This window comes from Sus scrofa, chromosome 7, assembly GCF_054392235.1.
Source record: "Sus scrofa isolate SSC_HxYL_T2T_F1_AM1 chromosome 7, Sscrofa_HxYL_maternal_Yorkshire_Landrace_v2.0, whole genome shotgun sequence".
Classification (NCBI taxonomy): Eukaryota; Metazoa; Chordata; class Mammalia; order Artiodactyla; family Suidae; genus Sus; species Sus scrofa.
The window spans coordinates 27,079,572-27,102,914 of NC_139389.1; the positions used below are offsets into that span (position 1 = coordinate 27,079,572).

Genomic DNA, 23,343 nt, shown 5'->3' on the forward strand with positions numbered 1-23,343 from the left:
CTGTCAGTATTTATGAAAGCACATTTTGCCTAAATTTTAATCTAATAATCTCATCACTTATTTTCATCTTTGCCAAAATAGGAGATTTAATTTATTCCCATTTCTTCTGTCACACTTTCCTTTTGGTTTACATGTAGTTATTGGTGAAATATTTGACATGTGCCTTTCTTTCTTTCCAAGTAGTTTTCTAATATTCTTTATTGTTTGGGTGTAGTTACTTAAAACATGGAATTCCAGAGGGACAAAGCAGCCGCTGACATCAGGAACTGCTTTGACACCTCCAGGAGGCCTCAGCGGTGTCAGAAGCTGGGCGGGTGCTCACCACGCGGCCGGGTTTTTCTCCTGTTGGACAGAAGTCACCTCGCAGAACATCAGCATCAGACCAGGACACTGACCTTGACACAGTGAGACAAAACGAGACCACGACATCTTTCTGTCTAAGCCCAGACCAAACGAGGCCACGCTGTGCTCTCACAATGTGCCAAACCTCTCCCTGTGCTGATACAAGTGGCCACTGCTTCTTTGCAATCACAGCTGGACCCTGGCTCTAGTCTGCCCTCCCTACAGGGGAGGGTCACTGAGATGCCCAGTCAGACACCTGCCCCCACCGCCTGACACCAACACCCGATCTAGACTGAGCCCCTCTTCCATCCACCCTCCTCGAAATCACCCACCAAAGCCCCAACTCTTTCATCCTAAGATGCCCTGTGGTCTCTGATGGACTTTGTTCTCCCTCGAGCAGCCTCCAGTCAGAAATCTCTCTTATTGGCCCACATATCTGCTCCCAGGGGGCTTTGGCTGAAGAACACTGAAGGATGTCACACGTTTGTCCGTCAGATTATTTTCGTGTGTCTTTTGAGTTTGAACATGGCCATGTGTTTGTATTGTCGCCCCTGTCTAGGTGACACTGAGATGTATAACTTTTTATACGTTTTCAACTTTGGGTGATACTTTGAGACGTCGTCCTTCCACTATTGTTAATTTTTCATGTCTATTTCCATCTAGGAGCAAGGCGCCCAAGTGTGAAGGGAGACGGAACTTATTGAATTTATGGGGGAAAGTACAGCAGGAGCAGACAGCAAAGAATTCTAAGCTGGTGGGTTACAAGGTTACACCTTCTGCTTTATGATTTTACACGCAGGTACAGGTCCTACACGGTATTTGATACATGTTATGTTCAAGAAACACTGTCCCTTGGGCTCAGTGAGTGAAGCCGTCTGTGTCTGCTTCCGTTGACCAGGTGAAGGCAAACAACACCAAGAGCCCAAGGTAGTACAGACAAGGAGTAGCTCCAGTGATGGGCAATCTTGAACAGTTAGTGCCTTAAGGTGATAAATAATGGTTTGGTTAATATCTGTACACTCCAACTATGAAAATACACATTAATTAAACTTTCTTGGACCTGCTGCATTTTAAGGGTATATCGAAGACCCCCACAGAAAGACCCAAATGACTTCCATGTGAAGTTTATTTTAATATGCATCAATCTATGAATCTCAGAATATCTTTTGGGGGAAGAGCTTGAAAATTAAGAACATGCTTGATATGCACTGTCCCATATGCTAGCTACAGGCCACATATGGCTACTTTAACTAAATTAAAGAAACTTAAGGGTGCTCTGCACAATAGCGTCTTTTGAGTTGCTAAACAGCCACCTGTAGTCAGTGAGTAGCTGATGACACAGACAGATATGAACAGTTCCTTCATACAGAACGTGCTGTTGGACAGGACTGCTCTTCCCACTTTGTGGGCCTCACATCAGATACATTAGACCCAAGAGAGAGGATTCCTCTCAGAGACTCTGTCACAGATTCCTGTCTGGGACATGAATGCATATGAAGCTGATGTGGAACAAAACCAAGGAGGTGATGCGTGGGTCTGGCGCCTTCAGACACAGACTGTTCCCAGTTCCAGTGGGAAACACCTGTCCCCCCACCTCCCTTCCCAGACGGAGGACTCTCTCTGGCATCACTTTCGAGGAGGTGAGTTCTCTCCTAGAGGAGCCCAGGGGCAGGGCCCTCAGCTGAGGCTGGGGAGGCAGGGAGTCCAGGGCAGGGAGAGGGACTCTGGGGAATGAAGAGGAGGCCAAGGCCAGGGACAATGAGGACACTTTTCCAGGTTTATTCAGAAGAGCCGTTCTCAGAGTGTGGTCTGTGGAACCCTTGAAGTTATGGAGACCCTTTCATGAGATCCCTGAGTGAAAACTACATTCATAGCATTCCTAAGATAGTATTTGACTTTTCACTATGTTGACATTTGCTTTGAGGTACAACTTAGCAATAATGGGGACTAGGGTAGCCAACTACAATAGTAGTTATTTCACCACAACTTACTTGTAGAAAAAAAAAAAAGCAGGTTTGCTATAAAATGTCCTAGTTGATGCAGTAAAAATGCTTGTCTTACCTTTATAAACCATCAAGGAAGAGAATATGGAAAAGATTATACATATATGTATAACTAAAGGACTTTGCTGTATGGCAGAAATTAACACAACATTGTAAATCAACTGTACTAAATAAAATTTTTGAAATAAATACAAAATCTTATCTTTCCTAAATTACCATTCTTCAATCCATACTTTAATAGTATCTTCTATGAGGACGTAGGAAGTACATATGAAACACTCCTGCTACCTTCCAAAGTACTGTGTCCCAAGGAAAATCATTCTGTGAGCTGCACTAGCCTCTTTTGCATGGAATACAACCTTTACTGGAAAGAATGAATGACACTGGAAGATCTATATAACTTAGTGAAACAATGTATTCGGTCTTAAAAATCTTACATTAGTACAAGCAACAGTCAGTGTGCAAGCCAGGCTTTTAATTTAACAGAATAGGAAACATGGAGTGATACTGATTCAGGTCTATGTTCAAAATAATCTTTGAGAAAACACCATAATGATAGATAGCATCCAAAATTATCTGAAAAGGTTATTAAAAATACACGTCCTATATGTGTGTGAGGCTTTTAGGCTTCATAGATGTCAGTCACAAAATGGACTCAGTGCAGAAGCAGACGTAAACATCCAGTGCTCATCTCATGAACCAGACAGCAGAGAGACTTGCCATAGAGTAAAATGTAAAAAGCTCCACTCTTCACACTACAGTGTTTCTTATGCGAAATAATTGTTTTCATATGAAATGCATGGATTATTTATATCTTCTAAAAAATTGATGAAATTTTAAACTATTATTTCTAGTATGGAAAATATCCACTGACGTATCAACACAAACATATCTTTGAGGTCTTCACTAATTTGTAAAACTATAGGAATATTCTGACTAAAAGGTTTGGAAATCGCTGGGTACACAGCCCCTGGGCCACGTGAGGCACGGAGCTTTCTGAGCAGAAGGAGCAGGAGCAGGACAGAGTCCCAGCTCCGCAGCCAGGCGTGGCTCTCAGGGTCTCAGGCTCCAGGGCGGCGCCTGGGCGGGGAGGCTCCGTGCTGGGGAGTCCCCGTGTCCCCAGTTTCACTTCTCCGTCTCCCAACCTGTGTGGGGCCGTCCTGCCCGGACACTCGTGACGCGGCCCCACTTCTCTTTCCTATTGCGTGTCCGGTTTCTGGAGAAGCCAATCGGCGCCACTGCGGTTCCCGGTTATAAGCTCTCCACCCACCCGGCTCTGCTCAGCTTCTCCCCAGACCCCGAGGCTGAGGATCATGGGGCCTGGAGCCCTCTTCCTGCTGCTGTCGGGGACCCTGGCCCTGACCGGGACCCAGGCGGGTGAGTGCGGGATCGGGAACAAGGCCGCTGCGGGGAGGAGCGAGGGCACCGCCTGGGAGTCGGGTGGGGGCAGGACCCACAAGGAAGATGAGACTCTGCTGTCCTGGCCCAGACCCCCCACCTCACCCCGTCCTGTCCTGTCCCTCCCTTGCTTCTGCCCCTCTGTTCGTCCCCCCTAAACCCGGGGCCCTTCTCCGACCTACACCCCTTTCCCGCCTCCGGAGCCCCGAGCTCCCTGCCCGGTCCCGGCCCCACCACCTCGCACCCGGGACCCCGCGCCGAGAGGAGGGTCGTGTCTCACCCTCCCGCCCCCAGGTCCCCACTCCCTGAGCTATTTCTCCACCGCCGTGTCCCGGCCCGACCGCGGGGACTCCCGCTTCATCGCCGTCGGCTACGTGGACGACACGCAGTTCGTGCGGTTCGACAGCGACGCCCCGAATCCGCGGATGGAGCCGCGGGCGCCGTGGATACAGCAGGAGGGGCAGGAGTATTGGGATAGGAACACGCGGAACGTCATGGGCAGCGCACAGATTAACCGAGTGAACCTGAAGACCCTGCGCGGCTACTACAACCAGAGCGAGGCCGGTGAGCGACGCGGGCCCGGGTCCAGCTCACGACCCCCATCCCCATCCCCAGGGACGGGCCGGGGTCACCCCGACCTCCGGGTCCGAGGGTCACCCCGGCCTTTCAGGACCCGCCCTGCCCCCGACCCGGAAGGAGCCGGCGGGGACTGTCCCCCGGTTTCGTTTTCAGTTTGGGTTGAACCCCGGGTTGGTCGCGGCGGGGGCGTGGCTGACTCGGGGCGGGGTCAGGGTCTCACACCCTCCAGTGGATGTACGGCTGCTACTTGGGACCAGACGGGCTCCTCCTCCGCGGGTACGATCAGTTCGCCTACGACGGCGCCGATTACCTCGCCCTGAACGAGGACCTGCGCTCCTGGACCGCGGCGGACATGGCGGCTCAGATCTCCAAGCGCAAGTGGGAGGCGGCCGATGCGGCGGAGCACTGGAGGAGCTACCTGCAGGGCACGTGTGTGGAGTCGCTCCGCAGATACCTGCAGATGGGGAAGGACACGCTGCAGCGCGCAGGTATCAGGGGCCGCGGGGCCTCCACCATCTCCCCTCGGGAGGGAGCTGCCTTCCCACAGGGAGAGGAAAAGGGGGTCCCTGCGGGAAAGCCCCCCACTGCCTGTCCTGAGAGGGAGGAGTCACCTAGGTTTCCAGCTTCTCCACAAGACAGGGACTCCCCAGGGGCCCCTCTTCTCTAAAGGACAGTTAAGGAAGACTTTCTCTTTTGGGGTGCAAGGGGGAGACCATCCCTGAAAGGACTGCTCAGTGGTGCCCTTTGACCCTGGCCGCCATTTTGTGAACCATGACTTTCTCAGCCCTGGGCTCAGCCTGAGAACAGCTTTGGATTTAACTCCAGGTTTTCTGGATTCAGCCTCCTCCCAAGTCAGGAACATGACTGTATTCTCCCCCTTAAAGTCTTGAAACCTCCTACCTTGGCTTTCATCCTGATTCTAGAACTTTCCAAGGACTGGGAGCTATTCCCAGATACCCAAGTCCAGGCTGGTGTCTGGCTTTTGTGCTTCCTTTCAAACCCATTGTCCTGGCCCTTCCCCCACTGGTCACATGAGGCTGCTTCAGGGGCCCAGGCAGGGGACCCACAGGGTGAATTTTCTGATTCTTCTTCCTCAGAGCCTCCAAAGACACATGTGACCCGCCACCCCAGCTCTGACCTGGGGGTCACCTTGAGGTGCTGGGCTCTGGGCTTCCACCCTAAGGAGATCTCCCTGACCTGGCAGCGGGAGGGCCAGGACCAGAGCCAGGACATGGAGCTGGTGGAGACCAGGCCCTCAGGGGATGGGACCTTCCAGAAGTGGGCGGCCCTGGTGGTGCCTCCTGGAGAGGAGCAGAGCTACACCTGCCATGTGCAGCACGAGGGCCTGCAGGAGCCCCTCACCCTGAGATGGGGTAAGGAGGGCCCTGGGGGCAGAGCTTCTTCTCAGACAAAGCAGAAGCCCTTCTGGAGACCTTCAGCAAGGTCAGGACTCCAGCCTGAGGAGGGCCCTCCCCTTGCCCTTTCTTCCCAGACCCTCCTCAGACCCCCGTCCCCATGGTGGGCATCACTGTTGGCCTGGTTCTTGTCCTGGTCGCTGGAGCCATGGTGGCTGGAGTTGTGATCTGGAGGAAGACACGCTCAGGTAGGGAAGGGAGGTGGGAATATGAGGGGTTTTTTTTTTGTCTCAGGTGTTTCAAGTTCTGGTGAAATTTACCTGCGTCTTTATTGGAGTCCGCTCCACACACATGTGCTGAGTCTGGGGCTGAGTGTTACCACGTACCCTTCTGTGAAGCACATGTGGAAATGAAAGACAAATGTGTTCCCTGGATACTTCCAGTTGGGGACCAGGTTCTCAGCCCTTGGAAGTGGAGGGGAGGCCCCCACTGAGTAGAGACCTCCAGGAGGGCACTCGGTCCAGTCTCCCCCACATCTCCTTCCTTCACATTCCTGATCCTGTCCCAGATTTTTGGGCAAAGTTCTGGAAAGGTCTCTGTGGTCCGGTTCTAGGATTTCCTCTAGATCTCATGACCCATCGTCTCCCTGGCCTCTCACATGATGTCTTCTTCCCCCAGGTGAAAAAGGAGGGAGCTACACTCAGGCTGCAGGTCAGTGTGGAGGGTTGTGATGCCTGAGGCCCTGGTGGTGCAGATAGGAGGCCATGGGGGGAGCTCACTCACCTGTCATCTTCTCTCTTGGGGGTCCTGACCCCGTCCTGCTTTTGCTCTCCCCCAGGCAGTGACAGTGACCAGGGCTCCGATGTGTCCCTTACCAAGGGTCCTAGAGGTGAGACCCTGGAGGGCCTAGATGGGGAGGGGGTTGGGGCAGAGGGGGTGCCCTGGGTGACGGGGACCTTTGAGGGGGACGTTTGGAGCATGTGGGGCTGTTGAGCATGTCAGCCCTTCCTTGACTGACCTGCCTGTTTCCTGATGATTTTCTTTCACAGTGTGAGACAACTGCCTTGTGGGGACTGAGGGACACAAGATTTGTTCACATCCCACTTTGTGACTTCAGATCCCCTGACTCCTGTTTCTGCAGCTGCATCTGAAAGGGTCTGTGTTCCTATGAGCATCCTGAGAGGAGGTGGGGACCCTGGCCCAGCCCTGCCCCCCACGTCCCCTCCTCACCCTGACCTGTGTTCTCTTCCCTGATCCTCTTTCCAGTTCTTGCAAGTGGGAGCTGGGCTGGGGGGGGGCCACTGGACACCATCTCCATCCTTATCTTAACTTGACTGCCCTGAGTAATGACTTCCTGTTGAATTTGCTTTTTCTAATTGGTGCCATGAGGAGTTGAGGGGATAATAAATGAGAGATTTCCTTAGTTTGAAAGAGGAAATAAATGGAAGGATTGAGAACCTTCCAGAATCCACATGTGTGCTGTGCTGCCTCTGTTCCAGGTGAGACGTGAGCAGAGAAACATGGTCGGGGCCTGTGCCCGGTGAGAGCTCAGGGCATCATGGGCTTCAGTGTGGACACTCCCAGGCTGGGTCACCTTTTCCGCTGTCCCTTTGTCCTTGTCCCTTCAGGAGAACTTTCTTCCACCAGGCCCTGTGATCTCAGGGACTGAGAAGTCCCCTGGGCCTTGTCCTGTATTCAGGAGCTTGGTTAGCAAGGGCCTCCTGTCACCAGGTAGCCTACGCTCCAGCCTTGGTCCCATCAGTAGTCCCTTTATTCTGTGTTTGTATTTGGCCTTTTTAGATTTTTTTTTTAAATACGGACTTTTCATTTACATGTGTGAAATTACAGTCTCATTTTGCTCTGGGTGTCCCTCGTCTGCCACAGCCACCAGAGTCATTTGCCTGTCATTGTCCCCCCATGTCCAAGGGGTCCCTACTCACAGGATCTCAGTGGTATCAAGAGATCCATTTTCAGCCTCATCCAGCTCTTGCCCTCCTTCCAGAGATGTTTCCTGGATGCTTCTTTCTTTCTTTTTTTTTTTTTTTTTTTTTTTCGACTTTTCAGGGCCACAGCCAGGGCACATCGAGGTTCCCAGGCTAGGTGTCTAATCAGAGCTACAGCTGCTGGCCTACACCACAGCCATAGGAACGTGGGATCTGAGCCACACCTGTAAACTACACCACAACACACAGCAGTGCTGGATCCTTAACCCAGTGAGCATGGCCAGGGATCGAACCCGCCACCTCATGGTTCCTAGTCGGGTTCATTTCCGCTGTGCCACCACGGGAACGCCTGGATGCTTCTTTCTAACTTTTCCCCATCCTTTTGTGGGAACGAGATTCTGGAAGTAGCAACCAGGAGGGACCCAGTGGTTTTCCATCTTGACCTCATTCTTGCTGGATCTGGATCTTCTCTGCAGCCTGCCCCCTCCTCTGCCCTGAGCTCTCCTCAGCCCAGTGCCGGCTCCACTCCAAGCCCATGCATTTCGAAAGCAGAGTCTGATAGACTCACAGCAGCGGGAATCTAGGGCCAGAAGCGCAGGAGCATCTTTCCTGGGGAGAGAAAGAGCGCTGTGTGGGGTGAGCAGACGGACTGGTCTGGCAGGGAGGGGACATCAGCCCTTGTGAGGAAAGGACAGGCGGCCCTGATGTCACCGGGAATGGACATTGTGCTGGAGCTGCCACCAGACAGCACGTGGCCCGAGGGCATGTTAGTAAAAGTACTGTCCCTAGAAGAGGGAGGGGCTGTGCACTGATCCGTCATTCAACTCTGTTGAACGGATATTTGTTGTGCGCCAGACACAGGACACACGCTTTCGGCATCTGGGAGACCTCAGGGACGTCGCCAGAGACCAAACTTGTCGGCGGTGTGGAGTCTCTGTCCTGGGGGAGGGGCAGAGTGGACACTATATGCCTCGTCAGGGAGGGACGTGTCACATCGGAGGTGGGAGGGGCCTTGGGGAAGGTGACCCCGAGTAGAAGTGTGTGGGGACAGGGTGGGGGGTGAGTGTGGGCCTTCCTGGGAGGGTGACCTTTGAGTCCAGATGGGAAGGACCCGAAGGAAATGCCCGCGAGGCTGTGTGGGGACGTTCTCTGCAGGCAGGGGACCCTCCTGGGCGAAGGCACAAGGACAGGAGGGGGTATGTGTTCAGGGAGGAGCCAGGAGGCCGGCGAGGCTGCCGGAGGGAGGCGCTGGGATGAGACCCACTGTCCAGCCAGATTGTGTGGCCTCCCCATGTGAGAAGGGTTTTGATTTTGTCTCAGATGTGGCGTTTGTAAGATGGTTTGACCAAAGATCAGGCTGGAGTGAGTGCTCTCTAGAAGCATGGGTCTGGCTGCTGCACAGACTCAGGAGGGGAAGGCGAGTGACACCGTCGAGGAAGGAAACAGAGCAGCGTCCAGGCTGGAGGAGATGCTGCTGGTCAGGGGTGAGAGCAGGGAATGGACGAGTCAGTGACTGGAGTCTCGACACGTTCTCAGGATGGATTTAGAGCATTTCCTCCTGGATCAAATCTGGACTGTGAGAAAGCAGAAAGAAGGATGGCACCCCAAACTTGAGACTGTGCAAGTTGGCCTGTGGAAATGGGGAGATTCTGGGAGTTCCCGTCGTAGCGCAGTGGTTAACGAATCCAACTAGGAACGATGAGCTTTTGGGTTTGATCCCTGGCCTTGCTCAGTGGGTTAAAGATCGGGCATTGCTGTGAGCTGTGGTGTAGGTTGCAGACGTGGCTCAGATCCCGTGTTGCTGTGGCTCTGGCGTAGGCCGGTGGCAACAGCTCTGATTAGACCCCTAGCCTGAGAACCTCCATATGCCACGGGAGTGGCCATAGAAAAGATAAAAACAAAAAAAAGAAAAGAAAGAAATGAGGAGACTCTGGAAGGAGCACATTTCAGGAGGTGGCAGCACCTGCACTCGGATTAGGAACGTGGCCACTGAGTGGCATGTACCCATCTGGGCTTTAGGGGAGGTGCCTTGGCTGGAGAAATAGATGGAGGAGGTGACACCCAGTGAATGATATTGAAAGCTCTAAGAACACACGAGGTCACCAGGGGAGAACTGACTACAGAAGAAGAAGGACAAGGATTAAACCCTGAACCCCCAGCGCTGGGCGATCTGATCAGAGCGCACACACCTGAGCAGACTGTGCGGATCTGACCCCGGGTCCAGACACCACAGGCCCAGGGAGTCCCCATCCCCACGCGCACAGGACTCAGCTGGACGCCTCGTCAGATACAGTCGGTCTTGATAAGAGGGTGAGCTTCTGCCTTTACAGCAAGGTTGGTGCTGATGCCCTGCTGGTCTCCGGGTCACACTTTGAGCGGCAAGACGGTCCCCAGGATTCCCACGTGCCTGTGCCTCAGTCTCCCCTGTAGAGCTTGTTAATCAGGGTTCCTGGATCCATGCCCAGGGTGCTGAGATGGGGGGTCTGGGAAGAGGCCTGAGGATGTGTAATAATCCCGACCAGCAGGCCTGAGGCTCTGTCAGAGTGAGATCCACGGAGGTCAGTGGTCAGAGAGGGATCAGCCTGGAGTGGGCTCTTCAATACACATTTCCAGGTGTTTTCCTGGAAGCAAATGACAAGACGTGTCCTCTCTACCCTGGGATATAACCAGGTGGCTGACTTAGGACGTTCTCAGCTCAGCATAAAGAAAGCCTCAGAGTTGCTAAGAGAATCGATTTAAATTCACACACACACACACACAAATGGTAAAGATGTGACATCACACAGTTGTCGGCTGAGGCTATGACGATAACCACTTTGCAGTACGTAAGTGTTTCCTATCGACAATTTGTACACTATAAACTTAATATTTATATCAATCATATCTCAATAAATTAGGGGGGGGAATCTCTGAATCTTGCTCTCTGAGAGTTTCCTTGTGTGTTATTCTTGCAAAGTTCTTTGTGGGCAAAAGGATTTCGAATCGTTCTAAATTCAAGTTCCCATCATGGCTCAGTGGTTAATGAACCCGGCTAGTATCCATGACGATGCGGGCTCCATCCCTGGTCTCGCTCAGTGAGTTAAGGATCGGGTATTGCTGTGAGCTGTGGTGTAGGTGGAAGACAAGTCTCAGATCCCATGTGGCTGTGACATAGGCCGGCAGCTAGAGCTGCAATTCAACCCCTAGCCTGGGAACCTCCTTGTCCTGCGGGTAGAGTCCTAAGAAGATATAAGACCAAAAAAAAAAAAAAAAAAAAAAGGTTCTAATCAAATAAAGTCAGAGAGACAGATTCGTAGTTTTGTTTTATTTCAGGAACAGCCCTGAGGCCACACAGCCAGGAACAGAATCCACAGCCCTACCCAGTTCGGGTCCCGCCTGGGAAACACTGCCTTGCAGGTGGCACAGATGCCACCGTTCACAACACCGTCAGTCTGATGGGGGACAGTGGACTCGGGGCTAGACCTGCTGTCCCTGCTGCTCCTGGAAACTGGGTGACACTACTGCCACCTCTGCCACATGTGCTAAAATCATTCAGCACAGGGCCAGCTTCCCTGTGTGCCCAGGTTCCAAGTCAGAGTCTGGCCCGTGGTCCCCTGCCTGGTGGCGCCTGGGGCTTGCTGAACCTGTGGCAATGTTTATGAAGCAAGCTTTCCTCTTACGGGGGGAGGGGTCTCAGCCTCCCACCAACACCCTCAAGTTTGAGCTTGCCCTCCTCTGGGAAGAGGATACGGCTTCTTGGGTGGAGGGCGAGGGAAGGAAGAGAAAGGAAGGACACATGGCGATGTTGGGAGCAGTGCCCCAGCCCAGACCCTGACCTGGCACATCACAGGCACTGGGGTTTGGAGGGATGAAGGAAGGACTCAGAAATGACACCGTCCGCTTCTGCGATGTTCTGCCCCGGGGTCCAGCTTCTGTCTCCTCCAGTTTACACTCCGGACAAGCAGAGCGCATTTTTGATAGATGACATAATTCTCCAAAATGTCTTCTTCCGGCCTTTGTCTCTGTGTAAATCTTCATGCGATTCATCTATACATGAATATATACAGACACGTGAATACTTAGATACACACACCGACATTTTACGTTAAGTTTTATATTTCTTTGGACACTCCCGTCCTTCTTGGGAAAGTTCCCATATTTACCAGTTTCCCTGGGACCCCCACAAAAGCCCTTAAAATCCCCCGTTTAGACACCAAAGTGCTCAATCTCAGGTCCAGGAGAAGCTAATCATCCAACTGGTTTAGAAGACTCAAGGACGTGATTTTTTTGATTTACTCATTTATTTATTTTGCTTTTTAGGGCTGAACTCGAGGCATATGGAGATTCCCAGGCTAGGGATCAAATCAGAGCTACAGCTGCCTGCCTACTCCAGAGCCACAGCCACACAGGATCTGAGACGCGTCTCTGACCTACACCTTGCAGTGCCACCAAGTGAGGCCAGGGATCGAACCCACAACCTCATGGTTCATAGTCGGACTTGTTTCTGCTGCACCAAAATGGGAACGCTGTCAATGACATGCTGTCCTCTCTTTCTTGGCAATGACCCCTCTGGGTCAAGAGAAAGTAGAGGTTGACTTGCTCACTCTCTCTTACAATGTCTGTCTGTTTCTCATTTCACAAACATTCCACAAACCAGCAGAGAGATCAAGTACCATTGGTTTAGGTGGACTTGGATTCTAGCACAAACCCTGGCGCCAGATAAACAGCAGGAGTTTAAAAAATGAGCCCTGGGGATTCTATTTCCAGTAGCATGGTAGGCCTTGCTTTAGAGCTGCCTCTTCAAGTGAAAACAAATAAAAAGAATAGAGTAAAGGGGTGCCCTTGTGGCCCAGTGGGTTAAAGATCCAGCACTGTCACTGCTCTGTCTGTGGTTACTTCTGTGGCGCGGGTTCCATCCCTGGCCTGGGTACTCCAGCATGCCTCTGGGGTTGGGCAAAAAAAATGATCAAATACGGAAAGCTTCAGGAGTTCCCATCATGGCTCAGCAGTTAACGAATCCGATTAGCATCCATGAGGACATGGTTTCAATCCCTGGCCTCGTTCAGTGGGTTAAGGATCCGGGGTTGTCGTGAGCTCTGGTGTAGGTCGCAGACATGGCGCAGATCGGCTGTGGTGTAGGCTGGTGGCTATAGCTCCAATTCAGCCCCTATCTTAGGAACCTCCATATGCAGGGAGTGTGGCCCTAAAAAGCCAAAAAAAGAAAAACAATAATAAAGAAAGCTTGCTTCCATAAGTACAGTAGCAAGGAAGCAATTCTTCAGGTCAAAATATCAATGTGGGCAGTAATCCAGACGAAAAGTTCTTTTTATTCTCAGGCTATTGGTCAAATCTGGAAAAACCTTCCCTTTGGGTTTCTCAAGCTTATGAATTGTACTAGAAAATGTAACCCAGAACTGACATGCGGAGGATAAGAGACTTCGGCTCCCTGATAATCTGGGGAACCAAGGTTCACGTCCTCAGAGAGGATGTGGAGATCCTGGAACCATGTCATCCGCGGGGGGGCGTATAGAACGGTGCCGCCACTTTGGGACAGTCTGGAAGTTGCTCAGAGTTGAACACAGTGCTCCCGGATGACTGACTCGACAGTGACATTCCTCGTTGTTTACACAGGAGACATGACAACATCGGTCCACACAAAACCCTGTGCATGATACTCATAACACCGTTGTCCATAGTAGCCAAACGATAAGAACAACTCCACTGTCCGTCACTGGATGAATGAATAAATAAAGGTGTACACGTGAGCCCGAGAACCTTACTTGGAACTAAAACAAGAATGGAGACCAGAGGCCTAACACAGCATGGATGAACCTTGAAGACACCATGTTCCACCAAAGAACAGACACCACCGCTCATGTTGGTGATTTAATTGTGTTTACAGGATTCATAAGCAAATCCCTTTAGGCAGAAAGCAGATTACTGGTTGTCTAGAGATGAGGGGAGCGGGGGAGGGAAATGAGGGCTGACCGCAGAGGAATAACGGGGTACAGGGGATGACGATGGTCTCAAAGGCTTTGGGGTGATGGGCTTCTTCCCAGATGACTGTGGTTCTGGTCTCACCTCTCTATGAATGTGCGAAAACCAATCCTCTCCAGCAGGTGAATTGCATTTGTGAATTGTATCTGAATCGATGATTCTCACAAAAATGATGACCCACCTTAAATGAAGCAGAGATGCCAGGACCACCACGGCCATTGCACAGAAAGACAAGGAAAGGCGCAGAGAAGTGGGCGAGCAGCCACAAAAGAAAACCAGACCAAACCCCTTCCTTCGACTATTTCCCGAAGGAAGCCATCGGCCCAGAAGGATGAGCACAAGCCTGAGCAGTGCCCTCACTGCGCCTATCCCTTGGCGGCAGGGCTGACTCTAGGAAAGAGTATGACCGCAGCAATGGTCAGAAGAGAGTCCCAGAAGGCCGGAGAAACTGAGGCCATCCTCCCACCATCCTCCAGCAAAAGACGGGCGCCCAGCTCTCCGACCACAAGGACCCGCTCAGTCGGACTCCCTAAGAGCCCTTTTCTTTTTGAGGACAGACATGCTGCTCTCTCTTTACTGGCATAAATGTCACGGTCTCTTTCTCTCCTAGTTGTTTTCCTCTCACTCTCGCCATGAAGCCCCAGAAGGGAGCAGCAGGCAGCAGGGAGGAAGTGCTGCTGAGCAGGGCTGTGGCCAGACCCCTCCTCTGGTGTCACCTTGGAGAGCAGACGTTCCCAGGACGTCAGCTGGAGCAGAGCCGTCAGACCACAGGGATGCAAAGGACACGAGTGATCCCCCCGTGACTCTCAGGTCCACGGGGGGCTGTGTTTCGGGCTGTGAAGTGACACAGGGGTGAGTAAACGCTGCTCGGCCCCTGCTGCTCTTCACCCACAGCATCTGGAAAGCCCAGCTCACTCCCCAGATGGAAAGACCTTTGATGCCCTGCAGCCAGCTGTGACCCACCCTGCCTGCCCCCCCCAGCAAACGCAATCCATCAGCCAGTGTGGAACCAACTCTCCTGTCACTTCCGACCCTGGGGACTCGCCTGTAGGGACTGAGCAATGCAGTGGGTTCCCGGCCACTCCCAGAGCTGGGAAGTGCTCAGAACAGTGCCTGGCTCTGTGACCTCAGGTGACTTACTTTCCCTCTGGGCACCTGTTTCCTCATCTACTAAATGGGTGACGCATGAGGGCTGCGGTGAGGACTGGCTGCCCTGATACAAGCAAAGGGCTCAGAACAATGCCTGGCATGTACCTGAGGCTCAACCCATCTTTGCTCTGGTGGCTGGAGGCTGATGACGGAGCCCCGCCCCAAGAGCCCTCCTTGCCTGCTGTCGTAACCGGGAGCGAAGGCGAGCTTCCATTCGCAGAAAGGCCCCTCTGCCCGCATGTGGAGAAGGGACTGGTAAGGATAAGAATGCACGTGAGGGGACCAGTTAGGAGGCCCAGCTTGAGGCCTAGATTACTCCTCTCCACCCCAACAACTCCTCCTCCCACTGCAATTCTTGTTCACGTTCCTAACTGCATCCTGCTCCTGTCCCAGAGTCAATATTAAGAAGGAATTGCTTGGAGATCCCGTTGTGGCTCAGTGGTTAAGGAAACTGACTAGTATCCATGGGGACACGGGTACAATCCCTGTCCTCCATCAGCGGGTTAAGGATGCGGAGTTGCCCTGAGCTGTGCTGTAGATTGCAGACACAGCTTGAATCCCGCATTGCTGTGCCTGTGGTGTAGGCCGGCAGCTGTAGTTCCGATTCAACACCTAGTCTGGGAACCTCCACATGGGGCAGTTGAGACCCCAAAATTTTAAAAAAGAAAAAAAAAAAGGAATTGCTTGGCTGGAGAGAAGGAGAGAACCTGCGTTTTGTGAAGGAGGAAACTTGGTGAAACTACAGTGAAATCTAGAGTAAAAAGCAAGTTGGTCCCAGATGTCCTGTGGCCTGTAAAATCAGGGTGTCATTTGTTTTGGTTCATGTTCAATGATTTTAATCACTGGAATGCACACATTTTTAATATGCAAATCAAAGGTTTACAACTTGAGGAAAAGAAAAGAAGGGATTGCTGAGCAAGCCTGGGATGGCAGTCAGGGTATCAGGCCCACTGCTGGGAACCTCCTGGAACAGGTGACCTCAGGGTCTGCTGGGAGCTCCTGAAGGACCCAGTGAGCATCTCCTGTGGTCCCAGCTCTTGCCAGGCCTGCATCCCCAAGAGCTGTGTCACTTTCAGGCCCAGGGAGGAAGCCCTGTGCTGTCCAATCTGCAAGAGGACATTTCAAGAGGGACCCTCGGGCCCAGGTGGTTTCTGGCCAGTTTGGTCCCCAGCTGCCTAGCACTGGAGCCCAGGGGTGGGAATCCAACACAGAAAGTGTGGTTCTGTGAGCTGCACAAGGAAAGGGCCTTTCTTCTGTCACCGGAAGGACCAGCAATTCCCATGTATGCTTTCCAAAGACCTCCTAGAGCACAACTGCCACTCGGCGCTACAGAGGGAGGAAGATGCTGGGTCTTGGGAGGTAGGTAGACCCTTTTCCTGTCTTGTCTAAATGAGGTACAAGCCTTGGGGTGACTGGCCCTATCCCTGGCTTTTGCTCAAGGGCAGAAAAATATACGGCCCTCTTCTAAATAGGATTCTAAGTGCACCAATAATTGCTTTTTCAATCCTAGCTTCTCTTGGTAAAACTCTCTGCCAGTGCCTACCATTTCCTTCGAAGTAACCCAGCAACAGAAGGCTTCGCAGCTTCTCTACATTCGGCATACACAAACCTGGGTGCTGCTTTGAAATGTCTCACACCCTCCAGAATCCCCTTCAGTTTTCTGGGGGTGAAGCAAACATGATTGACCATGACGCTGTGCAAGCAAAAAGGCTCTAGATAAACAGAGCTTTGCCTTCAGGTTCGCTCTACTATTTGGGCAAATCAAAACATGTTATTGCTGGAAAAGTGAAACCAGGTGGCATTGATCCGTTCCATTTTGGTTGGAAGTGGCAGAAATTCAACTCAGGCTTCTCAAAGGAGGAGTCCTTGTCTTATTGAACCAACTAAGGTGAAGCTGGGGTGAGCTTCAGGTGTAACTGGAACCAGGGGCTTGAGTACAGCTGAGACTCCTCACCTCTTTCCCCCTCTTGTCTCCGTATTGGCACCATTTTCAGGCCAGTTACCTGGACAAGCTGCAGCCTCAACCACGTCTGGGTTCAAACCTCTTATCTTGCCAACAAAGAAAGACTCAGAATTACCCTCCCTGGTCCTGACCCGTCACAATTTAGGAAAGATTTTTCTTTTTCTTCTCCTTCTCCTTCTTCTGTTCTCTCTTTTTTGCTTCTTAGGGATGCACCCACAGATGACACATGGAAGCTTCCAGACTAGGGGTTAAATTGGAGCTACAGCTCCTGGCCTACACCACAGCCACAGCAACGCGGGATCTGTGCCATGTCTTCGACCTACACCACAACTCAGGGCAATGCCTGATCCCCAACCCACTGATCGAGGCCAGGGATTGAAACTGCATCCTCATGGATCCTAGTTGGGTCTGTCCACAACTGAGCCATGAAGGGAACTCCTGGAAAGGATTCTGAATCAGTGGCCTGAATCCTGGCTTATCTGTACTGGGCAGAGCTGAGAGACTGGCTGAAGAGTGAGCTCACAGTGAGCTTTAGGGCCAGAAGCCAGTGTAGGATCAAGTCCTAGTGCATCCGTGTAACGCGACAGACCAGGTTATGAGGAGTAACCGAGACCTCCCACATGCCAGTGGCCTAAAGAAAAAGATTTCTGTCCTGTACAGAGCTCTAAAATACACGGAGTACTACGCAATAGAACAAATGAGGAAATAAAATTATTTCCTTTATATTTATATGTCAGTTACCTTTACGGACCAATTGTTGTATAGATCAATAATAGAAATGGTAAACAAAAAGCAAGTAAGGGTAGAGAGGACTTAAACCCAAGCTAACCCGACTAACCGGCATGTATTGACCATCACATCCACCAAGAACAGAAGAGACGGTCTTTCTCCAGTGCACCTGGAACAGCGCCCAAAAGAGACAATATTCTGACCCTAAACAAGTCTCAGGAAGTTTAAAGTGACTGGAAGTGTAGATGGAGTTCCCGCTGTGGTGCAGTGGGTTAAGCATCTAACTGGAGCAGCTTGGGTCTCTGTGGAGGTGCAGGTTCGATCCCCAACCTGGCACAGTGGGTTAAAGGATCCAGAGGCAGAGATCACAGCTGCAGCCTGGATTTCATCCACGGCAGGGGACATCCATGTGCCATAGGTACAGCCATTAAAAATAAGAAAAAGAAGGAAGGGAAGAAAGAAAGAAAAGAGAAAAAAAGAAAGGGAGGGAGGGAAGAGTATAGACCACAATTCTATTAACTCAGAAATGGGGGGATTTCCTGTCGTGGCTTAGTGGTTAATGAATCCGACTACGAACGATGAGGTTTCGGGTTGGATCCCTGGCCTTGCTCAGTGGGTTCAGGATCGGGCATTGCTGTGAGCTGGGGTGTAGGTGGCAGACACGGCTCATAACTGGCATTGCTGTGGCTCTAGTGTAGGCCTGTGGCTACAGCTCTGATTAGACCCCTAGCCTGGGAACCTCGATGTGCCACGGGAGAAGCGCTAGAAAAGGCAAAAAGACCAAAGAAAAGAAAAAAGAAATGTGTAAATGAAGACATCTGGAAAATCCACACATATTTAGAAGTTAACTAACACACTTCAATTATCACAACTTTGTAACTCAACTATACTTCGATAAAACTTAAAAAAAAGAGTATTCTAAAGATTAATTTTTAAAAACTGTGGGATTCATCAAAAGTAGTTTCAGAAGGAAAGAGACTATTACAAACAACTTAAGCAAATACATTTGATAACTAGTATCAAGTAAATCAGTTTCTTTAAAGACACCATTTACCAAACTGAATTAAGAAGAAACAGGAAAGTTAATGACTTCTTATGAATTGAAGAAACTGAATTCATAATTTAAAAAAGACTCCAAGCAGAAATTTCCAGGCTTGGATGGCTTCATTGGTGAATTCTATCAAACATTCAACTATTAACGGCAGCACGTCACAAACTCTTGGAGAAAATACAAGGGGAAGACAATCTACCTCCGTGGCCACCAGCTGGGCGGCTCTTTTTCTGAAGCTCTGTGGCCAGTCTTTGTACCACAGTGCTCCCCGCTGTCTGAGCTCCCAATGAGCCAGGGTCCCAGTAGCCCAGGGCTGTGTGCTGAGGACAGGCTGTCCCTTGACTGTCCCTGTCCCCAGCATCATGTGTGGGGGGGATGCGGTGTGAACAGGGGTGGGGGGTTTCACTGGAGGAGGGGGATTCCTTGAATCACCTCCCCACTCTCCTGTCTGCTCTGCCCTTCCTTCCGGGTGGGTCTGAGTTATAACAGTCCTGTAAGGACAGAAAAAGGCCTCACACTGAAGCAGCGTTTACCAGCCCAGCCCAGAGCGAAGGCCTGTGTGATTATCATCCAGGGGAAAAGCAGAGCCTCTTCCCAGCGCCCAGGCCAGAAGTCCCTGTGCCTCTCCCCACACACACCCCGCCCTCCCTGCACAAGTGTCCCCTGTGCTGACCCGACCCCGGCCCTGCCCTCTGGTCCTTCCCTCCCCTCTCCTGTGCCTCCATCCCCGACTGTCACCGTTTCCTCTCTCTTCACTTTCCCAGGAGACTCCCCATCTTCTTAGGCCTTTCCCCTGGGCCCTCCTCCTCGTCCTGCTCCCCCTACACCCTTCCTGGAAGGGAGAGTCCAGGGTTGACTCCCTGGAGGAGACTGTCTCTAGAAGCAGCATTGAAAACAAGGGTCAGGGGATTGGGCTTCAAGGGTCTTCCCAGGAGACCATGACACCCACTATGGTTGTAGGCTCCACCCTTACCCTGGGAACCAGCTGTTAGGCCCTTGAGGGCTGGTCCTCACTTAAGGCCAAAACCCTTGCTCATCCAGTGAGGATACAAACTTCTGTGTCAGCATGTATTTGGGGGAATCAATTCAGATTTTGAACGTGACACTGGTTCAAACCCTGACACCTGGTGTGCACAGCACTGACCCCGCTGCTGGGAGCCCAAGGAGACCCTGGGCAGGTAGGTGCCTGGTAAGGAGGTCAAAAGGGAGCTCAGCTCTCCTGTCATCAGCCCTGTGGCCACACGGGGACGCCACTGCTCTGTTCATGCCTTTCAGCCCAGCCTGGGGAGAAGATGCCCTGTGGTCTGAGGCAGAGAGATGCTGACCTGGAGGCTGGGCAACAGTGGGGGATGAAGATGCCTTCTGGGTAGCTCTGGGGTCAGGCTCTGGGATGGGACAGGGTTTGGAGGAGAGGAGAGCCCTGGAGCCCTGCCCTATGCCTGAAGGTTCCATCTTTTCTCCCTATTACTCCTGTCTTCATCCTTTGGTGAAAAAACACCCTGGAAAACTCAATGTAGAACATTGATTTTTTGGTCGCAGACCCGGCTCCCAACCTGGTGTTGCTGTGGCTGTGCTGTAGGCCAGCAGCTACAGTTCTGATTCCACCCCTAGCCTGGGAACTCCCATATGCTGCGGGTGCCGCCCTAAAAAGACGAAAAAGAAAAAAAAAAAAAAAAGAAAATGGATGTTTCCACTCCCTGTTCCTTTCTGGGGGACATGAATCTTTTTCAACGTCAGTGTAGTTTGGGATTCACCAAAAAGTAGCCCAGTTAGTAGAGAGTTACCGTCTGTCCCACACTCGGTTTCTCTGGGCCGACATCTCATGTCACCATCATGCATTTGTCACAGCCCATAAAACAATATTGACACATTCTTACCAAACTCCAAAATTTCTTTGAATGTCACTGGTTTTTCATTTTTTTCCTGATCCAGGATCCTATCGAAGACACATTATATTGAGTCCCGATCATGTCTCCTTCCGGCCCCTCTGGCTATGACAGTCTCTCAGCCTTTCCTCGACTTTGATGACCTTGGTGTTTTCCAGTCCTGCTCAGGGATATGGCACAATGTCTGAGCTTGGATGACGGAGCCAAAGGGTCTGGGGGAAGAGGACACAGAGATGAAGGGACCATCTCCCCACATCAAGGGTGTTTACCCTCCACTTAAGAAGGACCCATAAGCTCACCTGGCACCTGGCTAAGGTGTGTTCCCAGGTCTCTCCGTGTGAACTTTCATTCTTACTTCCCCCTTCCCACACGCCAGTCCTTAGACAGAAGTCCCTAAGTGCAGCCCACACTTAAGGGCCGCTCTGCTCTCACCGTTTGTGCACAGGGTTCTGTGAAAATACGTCTTCAGAGGAGCTGGAGAAGGACCCGTGCGCTCAGCAGGCTGGGTGCTGAGTCCCTGTGCAGCTTCCCGAGAACCTGCTGACCGTCACCCAGTGGCTGTGCTGCTTCGTATTCCTGCCCCGGGGATGAGGGTTCTGCTGCTCCACATCCTGCTCAGCACCTGGTACCACCCATTTGTTTTGGTTTTGGTTTTGGGTTGTTTTTGTTTTGTTTTTGTTTTTTTACTTTTTTGATTTAATTTTACAAAAAATTTTGACAATATTCAGTCAATTTCTGCTGGAAAGCAAAGTGACCCAGTCATACACACACACTCACACACACACACACACACACACACACACATTCTTTTTCTCATATTATGTGTTCTATCACAAGTGACTGGATATGGTTCCCTGTGCTACAGAGCAGGAGCTCATGGCTTATTCGCTCTAAATGGAATGGTTTGCATCCACTCAGCCCAACCTCCCCGTCCATCCCACTCCCTCCCCGTCGGCAACCTGAGGTCTGTTCTCTGCAGGTGGATATCACCAGTTCTTGGATTCCAGCTCTGCTAATGGGTGTGTGATGGTTCATCAGTGTTTTAATTTTCATTTCTTAAGAACTTCAGATGTTGAGTCGCTTGCGTATGCATTTCCATTGATAGATCTTGTTAAAGAGAGGTCTGTTCAGCTCTTCTTCATTTGTAAATTATTTGTTTTCATTTTGTGGAGTTGAAGGGTCCTATGTGTATTCAATTACTAGTCCTTTCTCAGGGGAATTGGCCTAGAATTTCTGCCAGTCTGTGGCCTGAGCTCTTTTACTGACCTAACAGTGTGTGTTAATGAATAGAGAGAGTTTTCTGGGGAGAAAAATGCAGAATTACTAATTGCCATGGTTTCTGAGTAGAGCACTTGGGCGAAGGGGGATGAGGCAGAGAATATGAATTCGTTATTTGTGTATGTTCCAGAGTATCTTTTCAGTTCTCTTGCATGCAGGTAAATGGCACTTTCAGATTTTTTTTGTTTTTGTTTTGGTCTTTTTGTCTTTTTAGGGCCGCATCCACAGCATGTGGAGATTCCCAGGCTAGGGGTCTAATCAGAGCTGTAGCTCCCGGCCTACACCACAGCTCACAGCAACGCCCGATCCTTAACCCACAGGTGGAGGCCAGGGATCGAATCCACCACCTCATGGTTCCTAGTTGGATTCGTTTCCGTTGCGCCACAAGGGAAGTCCCACTTTCAGATAATGACATTAAAATCTCTGACATCAAAAAAGAAAGAAAGCTCCCTTTGTGGCTCAGCAGTACCGAGCCCGACTAGTATCCATGAGGAGGAGGGTTCTATCCCTGGCCTCGCTCAGTGGGTTAAGGGTCCAGCATTGCCATGAGCTGTGGTGTAGGTCACAGACGGCTCAGACGCCGTGTTGCTCTGGCTGTGGCTCCCATTCAATCCCTAGCCTGGGAACTTCCATATGTCACAGGTGAGGCCCAAATAAAGAACTAAAATCCCTGACACATATGAACACGTGCCAGACTGTCTTCAGATCACAAGTGAGGAAGCACATGCTGATCCTTTACTCCAGGACCCACCACTTTGGGAGTGAGCTACTCTGCCACAGAAATTCCACTACTGGAAAAGACAGGCTGGAGTCTATGGACGAGGCTGCCCACGGAAAATAGCTAAAAATGCGATGTAAACACAACAACAGCCTTAAGAGCGACAAAGAGGTGACGAGGTGGTAAAAAATGAGTTGTGGTCAGGAGTTCCCATTGTGGCTCAGCAGGTTAAGGGCTAGACATCTCTGTGAGTTTACGGAGACAATGCCTGACCTCGCTCAATGGGTGGAGGATCCAGCCTTGCCACAGCTGCCCAGCAGAGCACAGGTGTTGCTGTGACCGCAGGGTAGGCCTCGGTGCAGCTCCAGTTCAACCCCTAGCTCTGGAATTCCCAGATGCCAGAGGTGTGGCTGTAAAACAAATGAATGGAAAGATCCTGCTTGGCCTCCGCAGAAAACATGGTCCCGAGAAGAGGCTGTGTGATTCCCTGCCCAGAGCCCAGGCATGGAGCCCAGCACGTCCAGCTCTGTGCCCCCAGCTCTTGGCTTCTTCTACCCACCTGCCTTCCTTTTAAAACATGCAAACAAAGCTTTTTATTTCCAATTATGAGGTATATGCGTAATGTGTAATATACGGATAATGTATATTCGCTGTAAAACAAGCTGTAAAGTGTTGAAAGTGATAAATGACAACGTCGAAAGAATGTGGCTAAAACTAGCCCGCCTAATCCTCGGGGCAGAGCCTGCCTGCATCTCTCACAAGCATCCTCTCCTAAGAAATCGATTCCTTGGGAGTTCCCGTTGTGGCTCAGTGGTTAACGAACCCGACTAGCATCCATGAGGACTCAGGTTCCATCCCTGGCCTCGCTCAGTGGGTTGAGGATCCAACGTTGCCGTGAGCTGTGGTGTAGGAGACAGACACGGCTCGGATCTGGTGTTGCTGTGGCTGTGGTGCAGGCCAGCGGCGGCAGATC

The 23,343-nt window shown here is 51.3% G+C and overlaps 1 protein-coding gene across 2 annotated transcripts in view; it reads left to right on the top strand.

The window, feature by feature from the left end:
• Positions 1-3,627: 3,627 nt before the first annotated feature.
• SLA-1 (MHC class I antigen 1) overlaps positions 3,628-23,343 on the top strand; it is a 32,107-nt gene continuing 12,391 nt past the window's right edge. Inside the window, exons 1-8 of one of the 2 annotated variants that reach the window (XM_021098437.2) lie at positions 3,628-3,722; positions 4,038-4,307; positions 4,535-4,810; positions 5,420-5,695; positions 5,815-5,925; positions 6,356-6,388; positions 6,516-6,566; positions 6,727-7,148. In XM_021098437.2, coding sequence (XP_020954096.2) covers positions 3,659-3,722; positions 4,038-4,307; positions 4,535-4,810; positions 5,420-5,695; positions 5,815-5,925; positions 6,356-6,388; positions 6,516-6,566; positions 6,727-6,731 — 1,086 coding nt within the window. In that variant the 5' untranslated portion in view covers positions 3,628-3,658 and the 3' untranslated portion in view covers positions 6,732-7,148. Of the gene's footprint in view, positions 3,723-4,037; positions 4,308-4,534; positions 4,811-5,419; positions 5,696-5,814; positions 5,926-6,355; positions 6,389-6,515; positions 6,567-6,726; positions 7,149-23,343 lie in introns of those variants that run through there. The other variant, XM_013977556.3, reaches the window with a different exon arrangement.